The sequence below is a fragment of the Daldinia decipiens genome (genome assembly GCF_022478715.1).
Source record: "Daldinia decipiens strain CBS 113046 unplaced genomic scaffold F4813scaffold_36, whole genome shotgun sequence".
Classification (NCBI taxonomy): Eukaryota; Fungi; Ascomycota; class Sordariomycetes; order Xylariales; family Hypoxylaceae; genus Daldinia; species Daldinia decipiens.
The window spans coordinates 304,689-324,103 of NW_026054579.1; the positions used below are offsets into that span (position 1 = coordinate 304,689).

General features: G+C 46.1%; 8 protein-coding genes across 8 annotated transcripts in view; 4 read left to right on the forward strand and 4 right to left on the reverse strand.

The window, feature by feature from the left end:
- The window catches only part of F4813DRAFT_205317 (FAD/NAD(P)-binding domain-containing protein), a 2,418-nt gene extending 2,050 nt beyond the window's left edge, over positions 1-368 (reverse strand). Inside the window, exon 1 of the mRNA XM_049239596.1 lies at positions 106-368. Coding sequence (XP_049096557.1) covers positions 106-277 — 172 coding nt within the window. The 5' untranslated portion in view covers positions 278-368. The remainder of the gene's footprint in view (positions 1-105) is intronic.
- Positions 369-2,253: 1,885 nt separating this feature from the next.
- Positions 2,254-4,077, forward strand: F4813DRAFT_392591 (cytochrome P450; the record flags this gene model as incomplete). The annotated part of the gene is made up of 4 exons (XM_049247301.1): positions 2,254-2,641; positions 2,698-3,402; positions 3,463-3,544; positions 3,621-4,077. 4 exons carry the CDS (start codon positions 2,254-2,256, stop codon positions 4,075-4,077), a joined length of 1,632 nt encoding a protein of 543 aa, XP_049096558.1.
- Positions 4,078-5,164: 1,087 nt separating this feature from the next.
- Positions 5,165-6,203, forward strand: F4813DRAFT_370480 (uncharacterized protein). The gene is made up of 2 exons (XM_049244531.1): positions 5,165-5,324; positions 5,395-6,203. The coding sequence occupies exons 1-2, from the start codon at positions 5,264-5,266 to the stop codon at positions 5,856-5,858; spliced, it is 525 nt and encodes a 174-aa protein (XP_049096559.1). The 5' UTR covers positions 5,165-5,263; the 3' UTR covers positions 5,859-6,203.
- Positions 6,204-6,313: 110 nt separating this feature from the next.
- On the reverse strand, positions 6,314-7,327 carry F4813DRAFT_370481 (uncharacterized protein). The gene has a single exon (XM_049244532.1). The coding sequence runs from the start codon at positions 7,004-7,006 to the stop codon at positions 6,419-6,421; it is 588 nt and encodes a 195-aa protein (XP_049096560.1). The 5' UTR covers positions 7,007-7,327; the 3' UTR covers positions 6,314-6,418.
- On the forward strand, positions 7,321-8,527 carry F4813DRAFT_370482 (NAD(P)-binding protein). Its single transcript, XM_049244533.1, has one exon. It carries the CDS (start codon positions 7,469-7,471, stop codon positions 8,408-8,410), a length of 942 nt encoding a protein of 313 aa, XP_049096561.1. The 5' UTR covers positions 7,321-7,468; the 3' UTR covers positions 8,411-8,527.
- A 4-nt stretch (positions 8,528-8,531) lies between these two features.
- On the reverse strand, positions 8,532-10,300 carry F4813DRAFT_205714 (uncharacterized protein). Its single transcript, XM_049239598.1, has 5 exons — positions 10,037-10,300; positions 9,792-9,962; positions 9,020-9,721; positions 8,878-8,962; positions 8,532-8,817 (listed from the first exon to the last, which is right to left on the reverse strand). The coding sequence occupies exons 1-5, from the start codon at positions 10,208-10,210 to the stop codon at positions 8,651-8,653; spliced, it is 1,299 nt and encodes a 432-aa protein (XP_049096562.1). The 5' UTR covers positions 10,211-10,300; the 3' UTR covers positions 8,532-8,650.
- A 3,305-nt stretch (positions 10,301-13,605) lies between these two features.
- On the forward strand, positions 13,606-15,745 carry F4813DRAFT_205742 (uncharacterized protein). The gene is made up of 9 exons (XM_049239599.1): positions 13,606-14,040; positions 14,101-14,348; positions 14,409-14,520; positions 14,584-14,727; positions 14,817-14,820; positions 14,947-14,996; positions 15,050-15,128; positions 15,216-15,407; positions 15,482-15,745. Exons 1-9 carry the CDS (start codon positions 13,716-13,718, stop codon positions 15,597-15,599), a joined length of 1,272 nt encoding a protein of 423 aa, XP_049096563.1. The 5' UTR covers positions 13,606-13,715; the 3' UTR covers positions 15,600-15,745.
- Positions 15,746-17,943, reverse strand: F4813DRAFT_205764 (uncharacterized protein). The gene is made up of 6 exons (XM_049239600.1): positions 17,197-17,943; positions 17,084-17,120; positions 16,936-17,021; positions 16,725-16,864; positions 16,411-16,647; positions 15,746-16,351 (listed from the first exon to the last, which is right to left on the reverse strand). The coding sequence occupies exons 1-6, from the start codon at positions 17,359-17,361 to the stop codon at positions 15,892-15,894; spliced, it is 1,125 nt and encodes a 374-aa protein (XP_049096564.1). The 5' UTR covers positions 17,362-17,943; the 3' UTR covers positions 15,746-15,891.
- Between the last annotated feature and the right edge of the window lie 1,472 nt (positions 17,944-19,415).

Consider the following 19,415-nt stretch of genomic DNA (forward strand, 5'->3'; position numbering starts at 1 on the left):
GGCCCGCCCCCCCCGCGCGTGCTGCCCCGCCGGCCCCCCCGCCCCCCGCGGCCGGGGGCGCCCCCCCCCCCCCCCCCCCCCCCCCGTCTAAGTCCAGCTACATACCTGCGGTATTAATATCATCATGGCGCTCAATAATGCGCACGTTGTGTCCCTTGCGCGTGCATTCAATAGACGCCGTTAGTCCCGCAAGCCCGGTACCAACAATTAAGACATCGATACCCGACGGCGGGTAAGATCCTACGGGCCTGCAGTCGGTATCATTAAGGGAACCCATCTTGTGAATATGTGGCTTGGACTCTTGGACTCTTGGACTTTTGCTCTTGGACTCTTGCTCTTGAGCTCTTGAACGTAGACCTAGTGAAGTTCAGAAAGGCGCACGCATAAGCGGTGATCGAATCAAAGGAGCAATGTGCCTCTTCGTCAAGTGCTTCCACTTGGCCAGGTCCTTTCGGTGACGATGCTACCCTATCAAGAATATAATATATGGAAACTAGAAGAGAAATTGTACATACAATTGTACATGCCGGAACAGCGGGTGTTACCACGAAGCCTCAGCTTGCTTTTTTTTTTCGCGCTACTCGGCCATTAACCTAGAGTCTACCGTCGTCGCGGAGGTTGAAGTGTCCTACAAAGTGCCGACCCTTGATCCTTTTCGGACCCGAAGTGTATTCCTGACCACCCAAACGCAATGTGCCTAGACACGTCATTGGCTCATTTTACCTCGACGTATACCAGTATAATCATAACCGCAGCGGACATGCTTACCTAGGTAATATCCTACGCGTCTGTATACGCGTTAAAGGCCCCGTCGGCACTAATCGTAAGAAAACATGTTACTTATAGGAGTTATAAAAGTAAACATGATACCGCTAATGGATATATTAGATATTAGATAACTACCATGGAACTGAGACCGACATGTGTGCAGCTGATTATAGTTTAAAAGCCAACATGCTAGGTAGTCTTATTCAGATCGTCGGGCCAAGGGAGGCGGTACATACATTGTGGCGACCCGTCGACCCGTCGATGGGCTGGTTCCACGACGTGCGCCCACCGCAATGGAACATAAAACGTCTTTTATGTTATTAATGGGCTGAGTCGTGTCGACCTTAAAGTTACGCTACGAAGTCTTGATTGGATCATCAACCATCGCAGTCGTCGCTTGGTCTACCCTATCGACTTCTCAACACCATCAGGATGTTATGGCCCGGCACCTCGTGCATACATGTATGTATGCGTATGCGCCTACAAATTTATGTACATGTATACCGTACGCGAGAAGATGTGCAGCGCTGATAGTTCAGCCATACGCATGCATACAGACGGTCCACTCCAGCCAACAACATATGCAACTGATATTCGAATCTCGGCAGCAAGGCACAAACACGCGGGTTTTTTCATACCTATTATCATAACTATTTACGCGTGAACTATGAACTGTAAACTAGGAACTATCCTAGTGAGCACAAGTACTTCACTTCAGTGTCTATCGATTTAAGGATTTATTAATAAAATTTTAGCCTCTTAGCCCGCGATATATTGGGTATATTGCTATTCCACAATAATACCGAAGCGGCAGCATCGGCAGCATCGGCAGCATCGGCAGCATCGGCATCGCCATAATCATGGCTTAGCCCCGTCACCTGGCATTTCGATTTTACATATAAACGGAGGTTGTCCGGACTTTGTTGGCCGGACTTGACTGTTTTGGGCGATATTCTACGACATATGCAAGTGGCTTTCCGGCCTATCGATGTTCGCCCTGCGATCTCATTGTTGCCACGACAAAATCGGGCAATAGACCCTTGAAGATCCTTGGCTATTTTGTATGGAATGTTTCGGACTTTTAATACTTGAGGCTATTCCTGGAAGTACCTTATTTCTAGAAGGATGTAAACTTTAAAATGCATAATTTCATAAGCATAACTGGATACGATAGTAGATGATGCCCGGTCATACTTTGATGTAAGCCTGAGTAGGGGATACCCGGTTAAGAATCGATACATCACACCATCTCCCTTGGAGGCCGGTCGACCCTCGCCGCTCAACACCATCGAGGGTAATTACTACAAGTAGATTCTATCATTGGGTCGCTTAGTGCCTATGGTATATAGTTTAAATCGTGTGAAAGCCCTGCGAATACGTCTTGTCCGGGAAGTGTTCTGGTCACTCCGTTCCGCAGCCCTTCTTCAGTTTACATTCCTGCTATACTCGTACGAAAGACCTTTTTTCTCTACCCAGTGGTTGATCATGCAACTGTTTACGCCGGCAATCCTCTGCGCCGCCCTCGTCGGCGTGGTAGCCTTCCACTTGATTAAGTTATTCAGAGAGATTAACCACCCGCGTAAGATACCCGGTCCGACCTTGATACCATATATCGGTCGTATACACGATCTTCCGATCCAGTATATGTGGCTGAAGTTCAAGGAATGGGCCGACCTGTATAGCGGTACGGATGGCTTCTACTTCACTGAGATGCTCGGGGCAAAATTCTTAATTGTCACGAAAGAGAAGGTAGCCGAGGAGCTCTTGGTGAAGCGCGCGAAATATAACTCGGACAGACCCATGGTAAGGTCTCTATTCGATTCGAAGAGCACGCATGGATCGATGGAGTATCTCCCCCTGATGGGAAAGAACCGTAAGTGACCAACAGATTAACTAGCAAATGTCATTACTAAATAAGACGTGGGTTAGAGTACTGGTCTCGGCAACGTAAATTCACCCATTCGTACCTGACAGAAGCGAGCAACGCTCACTACTATGGTGTCATGTACCATGAGTCTAAACGCTGGCTTGCCCGGTTGATCGAGAACCCTGATGACTTCGAATTCTCCTTGGAGGATATGTCATCCAAGATTATGTGTCAGTTAGCTTGGGACGATACGGATCTCAGCGAAGCCTGCACAAAGAGCGCATGGGGCCTTCTAACCCAGATGTCGCCGGCTGGACCCATCACGAACGTCATAACCCCCCTTTGGCATCTACCCAAGATGATAAACCCCTGGAAGATCGCCGAACAAAAGCGACACGACGAACAGCAGGAGTGGTGGATGGAACGCCTGATGAACACGCGCGACGCACTGGAGCGAGGACGACAGAGGGCCTGCTTCACCAGCCAATACCTCGAAAGGGGAGAGAAGCGCTCAAATATCTCTGGCGACTATGAAGCTTCTTGCGTTATAGGGATGATGGCTCTCGTCGGCATCTTCACCGTAGTCGGCCCCTTGTCGTACTTCTTAGTGTCAATGATACACCATCCAAAGTGGCAAGCGGCCGTGCAGAAGGAAGTTGACGAGGCCTGCGAGGGGCGGGTACCAACTCTCGACGACGCGCCTAAGCTTCCAATCCTCCGAGCTTGCATCAAGGAAACGATGAGATGGAAACCAAACGTTCCTACAGGTTAGTTAGCGGTAGAACGTAGGGGTGAATAGAAGAAAGCAACTAACACACTAATGCTAGGCGTCGCGCACGAGATGGAGGCCGACGATGAATTTCGCGGTTACTTTCTCCCCAAAGGAACAAGAATACTTCCGTTAGACTGGTAAGTGAGATTAACATCCCCCCAGCCCGTTATATATATATATAGTCTTATTATATCAAATACTAAAAGTCGGCAGGGCATTCCTTCGAGATCCAGAAAAGTATCCTGACCCGGATAACTTCCGACCCGAGCGCTGGTTAGAGCCGGGATGGCCGACGTATCAGGAGCCGCTTACCACGTATCCTACTATTAAAGGCATGACGTCATTCGGTTGGGGGCAGCGTCAGTGTCTCGGACAGTCGCTCACGCAAGACGAACTTATAGTGGCTTGCGGCGCACTCAGCTGGTGTTTCAACCTTAAGGCGAAGAAGGATCCGGTCACGGGCCAGGAGATTGCAGTTCCTCACGACAAATCCAACTCTCTGCTGATCATCAAGCCGAATTCTTTCCAGATGGCTTTCGAGCCTAGGAGCGAGGCCCGAAAGGAGGAGGCGCTTAGGCTATGGGCCGAGTCTGAGGCGAAGTATCGGCAAGAAAAGGAAGAGTTCCTCAAAGCCGCCGAGAAGAAGAACCAAAACATAGAAGTTGTATAGGATGCAACTACAAGATGTATAAGTGGTATAGATTGCATGAGAGAAGAATGGCGGGCGTGTATCATCGAGGGTTGGATTTAGACGGCTGGGTTTACGGTCGTTACATAACATTGAATCTATCTAACTTATATGTATTAAACTTGCTTAATGTTGAAACCCAAGTTTACTATTTCATCTTGACTTATTACTTTTTATAAAACTATCGCATCATTTTTTTAGGCAAATGATTTATAGAAGTTTACTTGATAAAAACTAGAAACTAAAAAATGATAGCCTTAACTGCTAACACCTGTAAAGCTATTAAAAAGGGGGGAGAAAAGGGGTGGAAGGCTTTACATACAGCGCAACAATTTCATGCGGAATATACATTAGGTATAATAAGTCCATTTACTTGCATTGAAGATTAAAGCCAGCAATGTGGTTATAAATTCCGTCTGTCGGCCTTTGAGATAAGAGCATAGGAGTGTAGACGGAGCCACGGTAACTACTATGTCCGATGTTATCTCGGTCGAGTAAAGGTTACGGGTTATAATTCGTAATCCGGCGCCGGCGGCATGGCGGTAGTACCGTATGCCGTCAGAAATTGACGTGTCGCCTAACGCAAGCTTCGGTGTCCCAACGTTACATAAGGTACTTGTAAGAGTTTATAACGTTTGTCGGTACTGATCAAACAAACCTTGTGCAACGGTAAGCATTGTAACCCCCCGCCATTATCTGGGATCCCTTTATAGGCGTTTTACGCTTCAACTATAACATGCATGTTTTTTGCTAGCCTTTAAGCACACAAATACCTTCGACTAATGATCCCTTAAAAAGCTTCCCCAATATCTGACCCGTAGATCCAACTTGTCTAAAAGGTGTTTCGATATCATACCACCTAAGCCACCTGAGACCGGGCGGATTCATCGGATCGAATGACAAACGACAAGCTCCGTCTTACCATGTCCCGCTTAACGAGCAGATACTGACGACTGTAGAGCCTCGGCACGGACAACGACGTAAAGCATTACAATAAATAAATCTATATTAGATTCGACGAGGGATGATTCAAAGTCTTGTTCTAAGAATCAAGTCGATCAAGTCGATCAAGTCGATCAAGTCGATCAAGTCGTGAGCATCCTTTTCGTGGTCATTACAATCAATAAATAAGATATAATTAGAAATAAAGCCGCCATTATCAACTAATATGGCTGTACCCCCCGAGGCCGTTCTTGGAACTACTGTTGCGTTTTCCTTTATCCTCTTCGGTCAGTATACCTAGAATGAATCACAAGTCAGGCAATTATATTAGTGCTAACCGTCCTGACACTCGTATAGGAAATGCCATCACGCAGTCATTCATGGGTGTTCCCGCTTTGCTAGTCGACTTCCCGCCGCCATCGTCGCCCGAGCATGCAGCCCGCGCGCGATTGCTTGGTCGGCAGTGGCCCGTATTTTGGGTTGTGGGAAATCAATTCTTTAGGCCGATTAGCACGCTCGGCATCTTTGGCTACGCCTATACATCATGGGTAGCCTCTTCGCAGGGGCCGGATGGTAGACTTGGTGACTGGCGACCGTACGCAGTATCAGCGCTGTGCCATCTCATCACCGTTGTCCATTCCGCGATCAACATGCAACCTATCAACCAGAAAATCGACGCCCTACGTGAGCCTAAGGGCAAGGTTGACCCCAAGCAGGCCGAGAGTTACGCTCGGAAATGGATCAAATTCAACACCGTGCGCCTCATCACGCCCGTCGTTGCTGGATCGCTGGCTCTCTTCGAGTTGTTGAAACTACATTAAAATATGGGCAAGGGCGCGGGTACTCTTCAGTCCCATAACGTCTAGGAATGGGTTGTCTTGTCGTCTTGTCTGGATTGTTGGTCCCGGTACATGGTCGTATAACTTAGAAATTTACTTACGTAGACGCTTCTCCTACACCTTCTTTTAGCCCCTATTTCCGCCTTTGTATCACATGTTATTTAAAATGGCCGTTTCTCGGCCACGAAAGCTTGAGCGGAGAGGCAATCGAGAATTGTTAAGTTTGTTAAAATTTGGTTAAAACTATTCGGTTAATATTCGACACGTAGTTCCGTTTTGTAGTCCTTAATAATAATTAAATGTAAAATCTGTAGCTTTTGCATAGCGATCACCAAGGTACTAGTACCTATCTATACACAGTCCTCATAATACGCTTCTCACAGTATAAGGGGTAAGGGGTAAATCACTCATTACACCTAATCTAAACTTATACGTAATTTCGGCAATGCGAATTTAGGTGCATGGATAAGTCTTAAATGTGTAGCAAATATTGTTATTATGAGAACCTAGAAATAAAGTCGACTCAAACTCCCATTAGAAACTCAAAAGATGGCCCTCCGACCCAGATACAACAAAATGATTACCATGATAACCTGTGCTAGTCCCAACCCAAATAGCAGTGTCATCGATTTAGAGCTCGTCGTTTCGTTCCTGTCCCCTTTCTCCGTCCTCATACCGCCGTCTAGCTTTGAGTAGTTCACGTCAAAGTTATCCGGTGCGTGTTTCCGGGCCATCTCTAAAGCCTTTGCGCTATCCACAAACTCTGTCACCCTAGAAACACGAGTGCCGTCGGGGGATAGCTGGATCATCATTACGCATTCGTTTATCCACTCGCCAGCTCCCCCCTTTAGTATTCCCTGCATTCGTGCGTGGACTACCGCCATGTTTCCTGGTCCGTCATCGACGATTGACTTCGGGACCATTCTGAATTCGTCGAATACGTTGAAGATGCCGGCGGCGTGTTGGGCGAACGCCTCCCTATTTCGGGGCATCATGCCTAAGCTTTCTGGTAATACCTGATGGTAAAAGTCAGGCGTTGTTGACATGAGAAGCTGCGGAACCGAGAGGCTCCCGTAGCCATCTAGTAGCGCATTAACCGTGTTGCGCCGCCGAGTCTGGGCCTCGTCCATAATGACGACCGAAAAGGTGTATTCTTCTAGCGTAGTAGAAGTCTAGGTGGTAAGTTGCTGCCGCCCATAAGGTGGTGGACAACGGTTTTGTTCATCAAGCGAGACTGGCAGGGCATGCAGGACATCGGACGGGAGGGACCTAAATAAATCCTTGAAAATTTCCGCAAGTCCCCAAAGAAGGCTGCGTCGTGCTTTATGCCACGAAGCGTTCCGCGTAGGTTTGAAACGGACGCTGACAGCTTCGGGCGCCGAAAGGTTTGACGCGGCATCATACCCCCTACCAAGGTGCATACACCGAAAGGGGGGTTGGTCAGACTAAACTCTGATATGCCGACGTATGTGAACGCGACTCCTCTATTTGACGATCTAAATAGTCGCATCGCATGCTGTGGCTGCTGACCTCCTCCGCACAACTGCCGCACAACTGACGCATCATCGATTAGATCCAGCCAATAGCCCAGCATGTCAAAAGTCCTTCTCATTACAGGTGCTACAGGAAAGCAGGGTGGTGCTGTGATAACTGCACTTCTCGACCGGGACCCTAGCAAATTCACCATTCTCGCCGTCACACGCGACGTCAACAGCATCAGTGCCAAGACTCTTGCCCAGAAATCACCCTCGATCAAACTCGTGCAGGGTAATCTTGGTAACGTCCCCAGCTTATTCTACGAAGCTCGAAAGATATATCCCCAACCTATATGGGGTGTCTACTCTGTCCAGATCTCTATGGGAAAGGGGGTGACCCTCGAGGGTGAAGTTGCACAAGGCAAGGCTCTCATTGACGAGTCTATCAAGGCCGGTATCAGACATTTCGTTTACAGCAGCGTAGAGCGTGGCGGAGACGAAGCATCGTGGGACAATCCGACCCCCATACCTCACTTCCAGAGCAAGTATCGTATCGAGCAGCATCTTCGAAACGCCACCGGCCCGGGAAAACCGGGCGCAAGTATGGGTTGGACGATCCTACGTCCGGTAGCTTTCATGGATAATCTAGCACCCGGGTTTCCAACCAGGGTTTTCATGACCGCGCTACATAATCATTTGGGAAATAAACGTATGCAATGGATCGCCACGTCGGATATTGGCGTCTTTGCTGCCAAGGCGTTTGCTGACCCCGAGCGCTGGAACCGGAGGGCCGTTGGCCTCGCAGGCGACGAGTTATCATGGGAGCAGCTTAATGCCTCATTCACCAAGGCGACGGGAGCCCCCGTACCGGTGAGCTACTGGTTTCTCGGGAGCGTGCTGACATACATGGTCACCGAGATGGCCCTGATGATTGGATGGTTCGCCAGCGATGGCTATAAGGCAGATTCTATAGCTCGACGCAAGGATCATCCTCAAATGCTGACCCTGGAGGAGTGGCTAGTCAAAGAAAGTCTGTTTGAAACGGTCCGTCGCTGGTAATGGGTGTGTTAATCTGTATCGCAATACATAGTAGACATAGTACTATAGCGATATGTAAGTATCTCCCTCGACATTGAAACCGGCGAATTCAAAGCTTTCACACAATACAAGGAGTACGGTTAAACATATCGAATTAATCAGGTAGTATTGATTGATGAATTAAATTAATTAGGAAAGGGGTCCATGTCAATCATTTCCCACTGCATGAAATGTCGATAGTTTTGTTGCCAGAAACATCCCCTACGCTAGAATAGTAAAGACTTGAGAGCCATCGCCGGCACAAGGGGCAGAATCAAGCCTACCGCTGCCCGGCACGATGCATGTTGCATTTCGTTCGCTCTCTGGCGCGAAGACGAAATTTGTCTCCCCCGTAAATGGCACCAGCTGGCCATTGTTCGTCTCGCCCTCTAGTACAGTATTAGCATCAGAACGCTCTGTAGCGTCAAGAGAGAGGAACAGTTACGTACCTCCAGCTGCTCGCCCTCCGCACGAGAAAATCGTTACTGTATCGCCGGCTGGGCGTCGTCCATCGAAGCTAATGCAACCGTTCGTCTAGAGCGATGTCAGAATTAACTAACGATTATTAATAGCGAAACCGGTTTAACTTACCAAGCTGCTCACTATTAAAGCCGAATCTTGGGCGTTGTTGTGTTTCCCAGCCGTGATGATGTCGAACTTTTCGTTGGGCGTCCCACCACACTGCACTAACGAGACCGGGATGAGGTTCTCACGAAAGTCACCAGCAGTTGGGTCGATGAAGAGACATTGGCCGTTTGGTGCCTTTATGCTGACGGAAGTGAAAGCACGCGTCGCTGTGCCGTCCCGCTGATGAGACTCGGCTACCGCGGTGGGTTGTAACACACCACCGGCACGAGATACGGGTACAGCCTCAGTAGGATTAGGAATTGCTCCGGTAGCATCCGAGACAGATGTTGTCGACCCCTGACTCGGATTCTGTACGGTAGTAGCAGTGGCGGTAGATGTAGCAGTCACCTGAGGGATAGTTGGCGTGGATGAGACATCTGTTCCGCTCGATGCGCTACTAACAGCTGCTGGTGCATTGCCAAATGTAAATTGTTGGTCGGAACTCCCAGCGACACAGGGGGCTACGTCGATGACGTTACCCTTGACGGTGAAGCACGACTGTAGGTCATTCTGAGGTGAGAACGTGAGAGGTCCATTGCTGCCGTTGAAAGGGAAGAGCTGGGAGTCTGTAACTTCGCCGCCACCGTCTGCCCGTCCACCGCAGCTAAAAAGAATGACTTGGTTGCCACCCGCACGTCGCGGATCGAAGTTGAAACAGGCATTCGTCTTGAGACTTATCAATATATATATATATCTAAAGTAGTATCTCGAGCAAGATGTAAGATGAAGTACTAACCAAGGTGCTAACAATAAGCATCGAATTCTCAGCATTGTTATGCTTTCCCGCGGTAATAACGTCCCATCCCTGGCCGTCTGTGGTGTCACATTCGGCCACTTGTATCGGAGTGAGGTTTGCCCGAAAATCTCCAGACAGCTCGTCAACGAACAAGCATCGCCCATCAGAGGTCTATAATATATATCTCGTTAAAAAAGAAAAAAAGAAGAAGAAAAGGCGCTGTTTATCATCCAGAGCTGTCTTACCCGTATCTGCGTTCCTGAAAAGGCCCTCGTCGCCGTGTTATCCGGCTGCTGCGCCTCTTCAAATGCCGCCTGGTCGAGTTCCGTCACCGTCTTTCGAAGCAAGCCTAGAGACGCGATAGGCGACGCAACCACGCACGATTGCAAGCTGAGAAAGGCGAAGATGAATGAATACATTGTTACTGACAGTCCCAACACGGGAGTTTGATAACGGCTCTTCAATCTTGTTTCCTTGAAATAAGAACAGAACAGTTCCCGCAAATATACGTTCGAGAGCTCGAACGATAGTATAGTAAGAATGAAAAAGCCCGCGCAGCAGGAATGAGTGACGAATATAAAAGAGATAAAGAGTGAATGTTAAGAACCTGCCCAAGACCTGACGATGTTATGACAGATGGTGAGGGTAACAACATCGTGTAGAGTCGCCGGGCACAAAGCGATTATAAATACTAAATGCGGCATCGTGAGCTTACTATTACACCCGAACCTGTCGGCGTCGCAAAGAGAGAACCTCATCAAGGAGATAATAACCAACTCCCTATTTTAAAATGAGGGGGTTCTGTCAAGTTTCATAGCGACTCCCTACGAGCCTTTGGCGAGCTCACGTTTCTCTTAGCGCCACGAAGCTTGGGTCAAGATATCGGTGGCGGCATTGCATGTTTAAACATTGGTAGGAGGTTTATGCAGGGTCACAGAAAGGAACAATGTACATATGCTGTCAGACTATACATACGGTACCCTCGCCTCTCGCCTCGGGGTTAAGCTGAATCAATGAAACAAAGCCTGACACAGATACAATGATCGTCACCGGGATCAATAATCGTTTATACTTCCTTTTCTAATCTCGAAAGTTTCAATCGGTTGTTTCTTATAGGTAAGAGGTAAACAATATTCTAATAGCATAACATTGTTATTGGTCAATTTATATTTATAGTATTTACTTACATGTACCTAAGGTAGCTTCTCGTACGAATGAATGAGCTGCCCATGCACTCATAGCAGGGTAGGGATATATTCCGTGGTTGTAAATATGTATATCAGGATTACCTCAAATACCCTGCGAAACAACTCGACCTTGTCCAACCAGATAAATATCCTAAACCAATGCTGATTTCGACTTAACGCTGCATACCTACCTGGGTACTTCATACATTACTTAGGACGGCGTTCTACGGTCATATTACTAAAATGATAATATCGCTCTTCTTAGAAATGTCTTCCTCAGGGACCTAAGATGTATCAAATCCATACCCCTAATACAACTATCAATCATTCCCCTTCCCATGTATTTCTCCATGTATTTATATACCTTATCGTCCACCTCCCGATTCATATTATATCACCAGGAAAATAGCGCTTTACTTTCCAATGCCATTATATGCAAATCCAAATCCAATTGCTACACACAGAGTGAGCGGGAATAGATCCACAGGTAGCCTAGTTGCGATTGCCAAGAGCATCGATGAGATCTCTGATTTGCGCCAGGGTAAGGGATGCTCCCTAGGCAAAGAAAAAGAACCCGGTTCCAACGGAGCCATCGAACTCAATGTCAAGCTCCCCTAAGATACCATCAACCGAGACGAAGATGCTTGAGATTACGATGACAACATCCAACGTGGTGGGAAGCAACTTGATGATAGAGCCTATCTGATAGAGAGGAATGAATCTTACTTGCGGGATTAACCAGAGACGCGTCTGCCCGGTACGTTAGAAGGTGAGCCCGATAACGACTCCAGGACCTATGTTCATAGAAGGAGAGATCAATCTCAGGCATATATGAGTATCGTATTCGAATTGATTCCACCCCTCTCTACCAATAATAGCCATAGTATTCACGATCCCGTTATTGCGAGTCCTTAAACGCCATGTCTTTCACGTTATATACCTGGCCGCCAAGTCTTCGTCGAGTTACCAATATCCATTAAATCCTGTCAAACATATTTGTCCCCAGTAAGAGGATAGTTATATTCGTGTTGCCTTGAAGTAACTAATATGTGCTTTAATAAGGCGGTAACTACCTATGTACGACTACTACGTGGGAGGTAGATAGACACAAGCCAGAACAAAAACCTACCTAGGTATCTAGAACTTATCCTAATATTTTGTTATAGGTAACGTTAGGTACCTACTTATAATGCCCCATATGTTTACGGTTTTAAGAAAGTTATTATCATCAAACTCGTTGACATACATGATAGCAAACGAGGCAGCCATTCCATATATACTAGTTCATCTTTATCTTTGAGGTTCTAGCTTGTGTATACAATTCGTTAAGGCTCAATTCAACTGTACCAAATTTATATGAGAGAACTAATCTAGAGCAACCAAGTCTTATGGGTCTATGAACCTACTATTAAGTGTAACGTCACCATGTCAAGTATACAATCATGATATTCTAAGATATAAGATTCTCTATTAACGCAATTCACCCCACGATGAGCTATCAATGGATGCACCTAGTATCTTGCATATTTGACCTAAGGTAAGGATTGTATTACATCAAAGAAGCTGCACATACTTTTGGGCGAGAACCTACCTACATATACTACGATGGTAAGCTATGGCATAGAGTGTGTTATTACGCAACCGTGAAACTACAAACCTAATCTCCACATAACTATATTGTAGCAAGTGCTTCTTTAATATATGGTTATCTCCTAAGTTGAAACATACCAGCCAGGCTTATATCGAGTAAAGCTTTTTACCATCCTATCTAGACAAGAGCTTTCTAATAAGGGTACATAGCCATACATAAGCTATATGTGTTTCTCAGCTTATGTGGCGGAGAATTACATGCATGCGTATCTGCGTACCTGCGTACGTGGGATAACAATATGACTCGATGGTGGTCATGTAAAGGTCAAGTTGTTACGGCATCACATTATGTCGGATTGAAATACTAAACAACGAAGGTGTATAATGCTAACGGGCTACGGCGCCAACCCCTGGATTAGGTAGGTAGGTTAGCCATAATATAATTACGTGATATTATTCTCTCATTACACGTTATGTAGCAGGTCTCTTTTTGCACGCCTCCATGACGTGATATCTTTAAGGAAGCTATCTATCTAAATGGATCCTTAATAAAAAAGGTAGGGATAGTGGTAACCTCATCTTCATGTGGGGAACAGAAGTGCTAAGAGATCTCAGATGAGGAAGTTCGGGTCCATCATGCAATGCATGCAACGGTTAATGAGAACGAAGTCATATATGTGGCTTGGCGTGAAGCCTGATAAACAACACCATCAGACTTCTAGCCAATAGTTTGAGATTTGAGATTGAAGAAGCTGGTCTACTCGACCCTCTGGTGCTATGCTTCGGCTGGCTAAATTGGCTGGACGCAACTCGAGGGACATTCCCTGCTTGGGATTCTCTTCGTTTCCCGTATTTCTTGCGCAAATGATCTTACGACCTTCTATAACTAACTGCCAAGCGTGCACATCCATTGCTCATACGAGCTAGGCTAAAGTTTATCGTTCTAGATCTACGTCGCCCATGCGAGGTACGACCTGCCCGATCGGGCAGATGCAAAGCTCATCCATTGTAATGCTGTCACTGTAGACTTCAGGGCGTCATTACGAAGAGCTGCTATTACGAAAGCTTGAAATATAAAGTGTACTGTCCGGTTCACCCTCCAAAATTTTATCGAAAGGTTGCGCCCCTTAACTCGTAATTGTTCATCATGAAATTCCTCCAACCTCTTTTGTTGGCCGCGCCCTTGACCGCCGCCTTGCGACTGGACAGGCGGGGTAAAGTTATATATGACGGCTATAAGATCTTTCGCGTGGCACCAGGGGATAATATTGCAGCTTTCGAAGCCCAATTAGAATCTCTGGAGGCTATTGACCTTACCCACAACCATGGTCATGTAGAGGAGGAGCATTTCGATATCGCAGTGCCGCCTGAGAATCTTTCGGCGTTCGAGGGGTTGAATCTCACCTCCGAGGTGTTGACTGATGATCTCGGAGTCGACATAGCGCTCGAAGGGGAGTTTGCTGAGTATCCCGGTACGTTGGATTGATTGAAAGAGAATTATAAGTACGCGGGCTGATTCCAATGGTACCTAGGACTGAGCGCGGCTGCTCTTCCGAGCCTTTCGTGGTTCAATGCGTACCATGCTTATAATGACCACTTGACGTTTTTGAAAGATATACAGTCATCTTTCTCCTCTAACTCGGAGCTTATAACGGCCGGGAAATCATTTGAGGGCCGCGATATTCAGGGCATTCACCTCTGGGGAAGCGGCGGCAAGGACTCGAAACCCGCTGTCTATTTCCATGGCAATGTCCACGCTCGCGAATGGATTTCCTCGAAGGTGACTATATGTCCAAAATCTCCGCCGAGTTAGCTATATGTTACTAACATTTGATATTAGACAGTCGAATATCTCACGTACCAACTTGTTGCTAACTACAACAATGACACGACGGTCAAGGGCTTTCTCGATAGTTACGACTTCTATATCTTGCCTATCGTCAACCCCGACGGTAAATTTTCTGATCATCTTAAATATTAGCTCATTTATACTAATGTATACTAATTTATACTAGGTTTCCTTTACACACAAACTACGAACCGGTTGTGGCGGAAGAATCGCCAGACTCGATCCGGCACCTCTGCCGTTGGCACGGATGTCAACCGGAACTGGCCTTATAAATGGGATGGAGAGGGGTCTTCTACGAGCCCCGGGTCGGGTGAGTCAATCTCATCCCCCTCCCCTCTTTTCCCTGCTCGTTTTGATTCTCCCATGAATCAAATGCATCGTTTGCTGATCATGTTCTAGAAACGTGAGTACCTAGTCGAATATAAAGTTTGCCTTAAGAATCCTACAAGATGGCTCTCCGAGCCTAATTGTTGCCCACGAAATGAAGGATATCATAAGTGAAAGGGCATATATATTAATTGAGTTATAGGTACCGCGGCGTTGCAGCAGGCGATACGCCAGAGAACACTGGTATCCGAAGTAAGATTCTACATTTATGTCAACCTGAAGGCATCTGACTTATCTCTTCATAGCCTTGAGTGACCAACTAGCGAAAAAGAACGGCATTAAGCTGTACATCGATTGGCACAGCTACGGACAATATATCCTGACGTCAGTATAGCTTCGATCAATCCTCCTTACTGGGTTTAGATACCTGCAGCCCTATTGTAATTCTGGGAGCTGACGTGAACTTTGCAGGCCGTATGGTTACTCATGCTCAGCAGCGGCTTCAAACCAGGCCAAGCAAGACTCGCTGGCTAAAGATACTGCTTCCGCTATCGCGAAGCCCTACGGGACTCAATTCACTACCGGTCCCATCTGCTCTACGCTCTATGCCGCCGCCGGCGGTAGCAACGATTATGTGACTGACGTCAACAAGGCCGAGTTTGGGTAAGTCAAGCTACCTGTTATATAGGGTAGAATCCCGTCTGAGCGTGTACCTAAATTACTAACCTGAACCCAAGGTGGGCCATCGAACTCCGTGATACTGGCCGAAACGGATTCACGTTACCCGCCAATCAAATCCTTCCAACTGGTATCGAGGTATGGGAAGGAATGAAGTATCTTTTTGCTAATATGTGAAAGTATATCCGAATTATATCGATAAATTATAGTAGTATTCATCTGAGGCAGATAATAGCGACCTCAAACCAAGTGCGTACATTCGGACTGGTCGATATTTGGACATTGGTCTAGATGTAGTTGCCGCCTGTAATACGCCTGTAATAAACATTAATTTGAATTGTTGTTCTATTCTCGAGTCTTCAGGGAGACCTCGGCAATACTGTATCCAACAGTAATCCACCTTTAAAGCGATTTAATAGAAGGTATCTTGCAAAAAGGGGTATCATAGTATTTGGGTTACGTGATCATATCATCTTAGACTCTTGTCCTTTTCCGTATCTGAACTCCTCGGGCGAGGCTCCTCCTTTACAATCCATTCATGCCTTATCGAAATTGCCCCCATCTCAAGACCGATCTCACCTAAGCCGCCGAAACCCATGAGTGGCTCTGGAGATTTCGCTATCGATGCCTGATATCCGACTTCTTCGGGACGTAGGCGTGTTTCTGATGTGTTTTCGGTGAGCGGTTGGAATCGACGGTTGCTGTTTTTCTTCGGTAGGGGTGCAGTAGGCGGAGTACTGAAATTTGCTGTTCCGTCAGGTGAGTATCGACCGCCGAAAAGGGGACGCATAGTCATTGCACACGCTGCCACCACGCCGAGACAGGGCTCAAGCGAGCTAAGCAAAATGGTATGCGGAGAAGTGAATGTGAAATCGCTGAAGTCCATTTTGACCATCTCGGCTATACGGACGATGCTAACAATGCAGGGCCTACAAGCAATATTTATTAGGGGGAGCGCATAATGGGAAAGTCCGATACTAATACTCACAACACTAATATGCCAAAGATTGCTGCTAGCCGAAGTCGTTTCTCCCATGATACCTCAAGCCTTAGCAGATAAGGCATCGGCATGAGAAGAATTATCAGGTCAGTTATCATGTTGAGGACTCCTGTTACAGTCCATGGTACCGTCGGGTCTCCACAGACTCCTCCCTCGATCGATTTATCCCAATTATAGGTGAAGGGTCTACACAGGAGAAATGCGGTGAGAATGGCAGTTAACCCCCTTTATTACGGACCGTTAGTAGTTGTATTGCAATATGATACATGATTGATAGAATGCGGCATGCGGCAGGTACATACCATCCGAAGACAAGAACGTAAGTAATTCTGGCGGTTACGATAAAACTCTGTACCAGGAAGATTCTCGTAGATAATATGAGAATTGAAACTCTGCAAAGACAGAGGCTAATTGCCCATAGTAGCTGGTTGGCAACTGTATGCTACGTCCCACCGCAAGAGTTAGTAAATCACATCGACTGCAAGCCATTGTGGATGGTGCCGAGAAACATACCTGGAGGAATATCTCTGCTCCGGACTCGACGCCAAACCTGTTCTTTATTTCATCGGTGTGATAACCTACTCCACCTATAAGAACGGCTATCAAGTATAAAGCGTTAACTCTCAATCCTAGACTATCTTCACTGGGAACTAATACGAACATGAGATAGACACGCCTTGATAGAGGACAGCAAAAACCTAGAGTACAGCATCAGTAATGATCAAATGTCTCTTGGCCAAGTCGCTTGGCAAGAACAAAGCTTTGGCAACATACGCAAGCTGCAATAACAAAAAAGTCACTCAAGTCGAGCACCCTATTCGCCCTGTGCCTGGCCAAGACGCGCAGGGCAACAGATACCACCGCTAGGAGGCTAAACACAACGCCGCAGACTATGATGGCCCTTTGATCTTGGGTCTCGATGGGGAAGATGAAGGGCATAATAGCGTCCTAAAGTCATTCGGATGAACGGAGGAAACGAATGACTCCTTTGGATGGAATATAGAACGGCACGATTCATCGATCATTGAAAGGCGAAACAGAATTGATGGCTGAAAAGATTGTGTTCCAGGTTTAGATAAGTTTGCAAACTGTAGCCATTTTCACCTGTTGATCCCGTCGCAATGGCCTATAGCACCAGCGGTATGGTACGTATGTATTACCAGGTGTCCGACAGACAGGGGACCTTTTATGATGAACCAATACTCCGAAGCAGGACCCTAGTAGATAGATAAGCCAGGTTTCGTATATGTAGTAGCTTTGACCTTTAAGAGCATATAGCTCTATACATACTCGACTTGGCTTCTTTATCTATGTGGCCGATTCTGAACCCTCTATTATATTACATAGAAAAGGCTAATAGTCTCGACTAAACGTGCTCGATTCCTTATTAGTCTTACCACAACACATACATAACGTGAAAGCAGCGGTAGCGGAGTGAGACCCCCTCACGAAATAGTATGGCCATCCAGACATCACGCAACAGAAAATTCTCTACGCATTGACCTATGTGTTAAACAAGGGTTGTTTAAAGCTCAAGAAGCTGGGGTAATGCCTCTCCTTTAGCGGGCCTCCAAGGGTCTAAATAGTGTGACCCTCACCCTGCTTGTATGTCACTGTGCCTACACTAGTCAAAGACCATTACATATACATACCTAACCCGAGAAATGAACATCCACACGTATGTAACAAGATACGACAAGGGATGCCTGTAACTAAAACCATCAATATGGGAATTATCAGTTTGCCTCATCCTCAGCACCAAGCCGCAGCATCGGATTGCTTAATACCATTATACCGAGCCGGGCTTCGGAATGCTTGCCGGTAAAGATGTAGCCCTAACTGGAGTTGACCCTCCGCGTGAAATGTTTGTAACTTGTAATCCCAATTACTTGGGCCACTTACACATTATGTAGGAAAAGGCTAATGGGCTTGTAGTGGAGACATTATAACGATATCTTTTATGTACTTACACTAAGTAGGTTAGCTAGCTTGTCTGTTCCATGTTTACTAATAAATATTATCAGTCGATACTGTATGGAGTCTGTAAACCCGGTAAAAAGTCCACTTACCGTGACGGGTGACCAGCATGTCAATCCTTCCGGATGTTAGCGTACCCATAATGGAATGACTATGTATTATGTATTATGCATTTAACGGGACTAAAACATAGCAATAACCATAGTACGACGAAGTTACTTGTTAAAGTAAGTTATATACTTGTTTGCGTCCGACTAGTAATTCCAAAGTGTTCGTAGCTCATAAACCTTTTCTTTAAACATCTTGCTAGGTAGATTAACTCTGATGCGGACTTGCTATTAGAGATAACTCGGGTTAGACTGTCACTTCTACAATTCCTAAAGAGGTTTAATATAAGTTGTAAAAATCAAACAAGATATCTACTGATCTTACAATGTCCAGCCGATGGTAGGAGTAGTATAAAACTAACATTATTTTCATAGACTATTAAGTTAGCTAAAAGGCATGTATAAAAATGAAAGCGTGAAGAAGTAACAACATAAAACCACGTGGTACGTAATACAGTACAAACATATACACGAGTTAAGCATACTGTCTTTCCAATTCGGGAATCAAATTCTTATAGCTAGCCAATCGGAAAAGAAGCCAGTAATTTCGGGATTTACATAAGCAAATAATATGGTACCCAATTTGTTGCCTTATTGAAAACTATTGTGCCATACCCACCGTATTAAATATCAAGTCGAAGTAACATAATATACTGGTGATTTGTACATCTTATTTATTAGTCAAGGCGTTAAGAGCATTTAATAAGCATTGCATAGGAAGAACCTCCCGGACAGATATTTGTCTTTTTGCAACACTAAACACAGCTGTGTAAACATATACATATTGGTATGGCTATAGAAGTACTATTTATGCTATTTAAGTAGCAACCGCCGGAATGCGGTAAAATCTGTGAATACCTAACCTAAGTGCCCACGATGTTTGGACCCTCGTTTTTGCCACCCGATGTG

Bases quoted from the DNA above. Each gene is read 5' to 3' on its own strand.
- F4813DRAFT_370480 (XM_049244531.1), top strand. From the start codon at position 5,264: ATGGCTGTACCCCCCGAGGCCGTTCTTGGAACTACTGTTGCGTTTTCC. The intron at 5,325-5,394 runs GTCAGTATACCT...ACACTCGTATAG, and splicing joins GTTTTCCTTTATCCTCTTCG to GAAATGCCATCACGCAGTCA.
- F4813DRAFT_205764 (XM_049239600.1), bottom strand. From the start codon at position 17,361: ATGCCCTTCATCTTCCCCATCGAGACCCAAGATCAAAGGGCCATCATA. The intron at 17,022-17,083 runs GTTCGTATTAGT...TATACTTGATAG, and splicing joins TCAAGGCGTGTCTATCTCAT to CCGTTCTTATAGGTGGAGTA. The intron at 16,352-16,410 runs GTGAGTATTAGT...TATTGCTTGTAG, and splicing joins ATCTTTGGCATATTAGTGTT to GCCCTGCATTGTTAGCATCG.
- F4813DRAFT_205714 (XM_049239598.1), bottom strand. From the start codon at position 10,210: ATGTATTCATTCATCTTCGCCTTTCTCAGCTTGCAATCGTGCGTGGTT. The intron at 8,963-9,019 runs GTAAGTTAAACC...ACATCGCTCTAG, and splicing joins CTTTAATAGTGAGCAGCTTG to ACGAACGGTTGCATTAGCTT. The intron at 8,818-8,877 runs GTACGTAACTGT...ATACTGTACTAG, and splicing joins CGGAGGGCGAGCAGCTGGAG to AGGGCGAGACGAACAATGGC.
- F4813DRAFT_370481 (XM_049244532.1), bottom strand. From the start codon at position 7,006: ATGGACGAGGCCCAGACTCGGCGGCGCAACACGGTTAATGCGCTACTA.
- F4813DRAFT_370482 (XM_049244533.1), top strand. From the start codon at position 7,469: ATGTCAAAAGTCCTTCTCATTACAGGTGCTACAGGAAAGCAGGGTGGT.
- F4813DRAFT_205742 (XM_049239599.1), top strand. From the start codon at position 13,716: ATGAAATTCCTCCAACCTCTTTTGTTGGCCGCGCCCTTGACCGCCGCC. The intron at 14,349-14,408 runs GTGACTATATGT...ATTTGATATTAG, and splicing joins GCGAATGGATTTCCTCGAAG to ACAGTCGAATATCTCACGTA. The intron at 14,521-14,583 runs GTAAATTTTCTG...AATTTATACTAG, and splicing joins GCCTATCGTCAACCCCGACG to GTTTCCTTTACACACAAACT.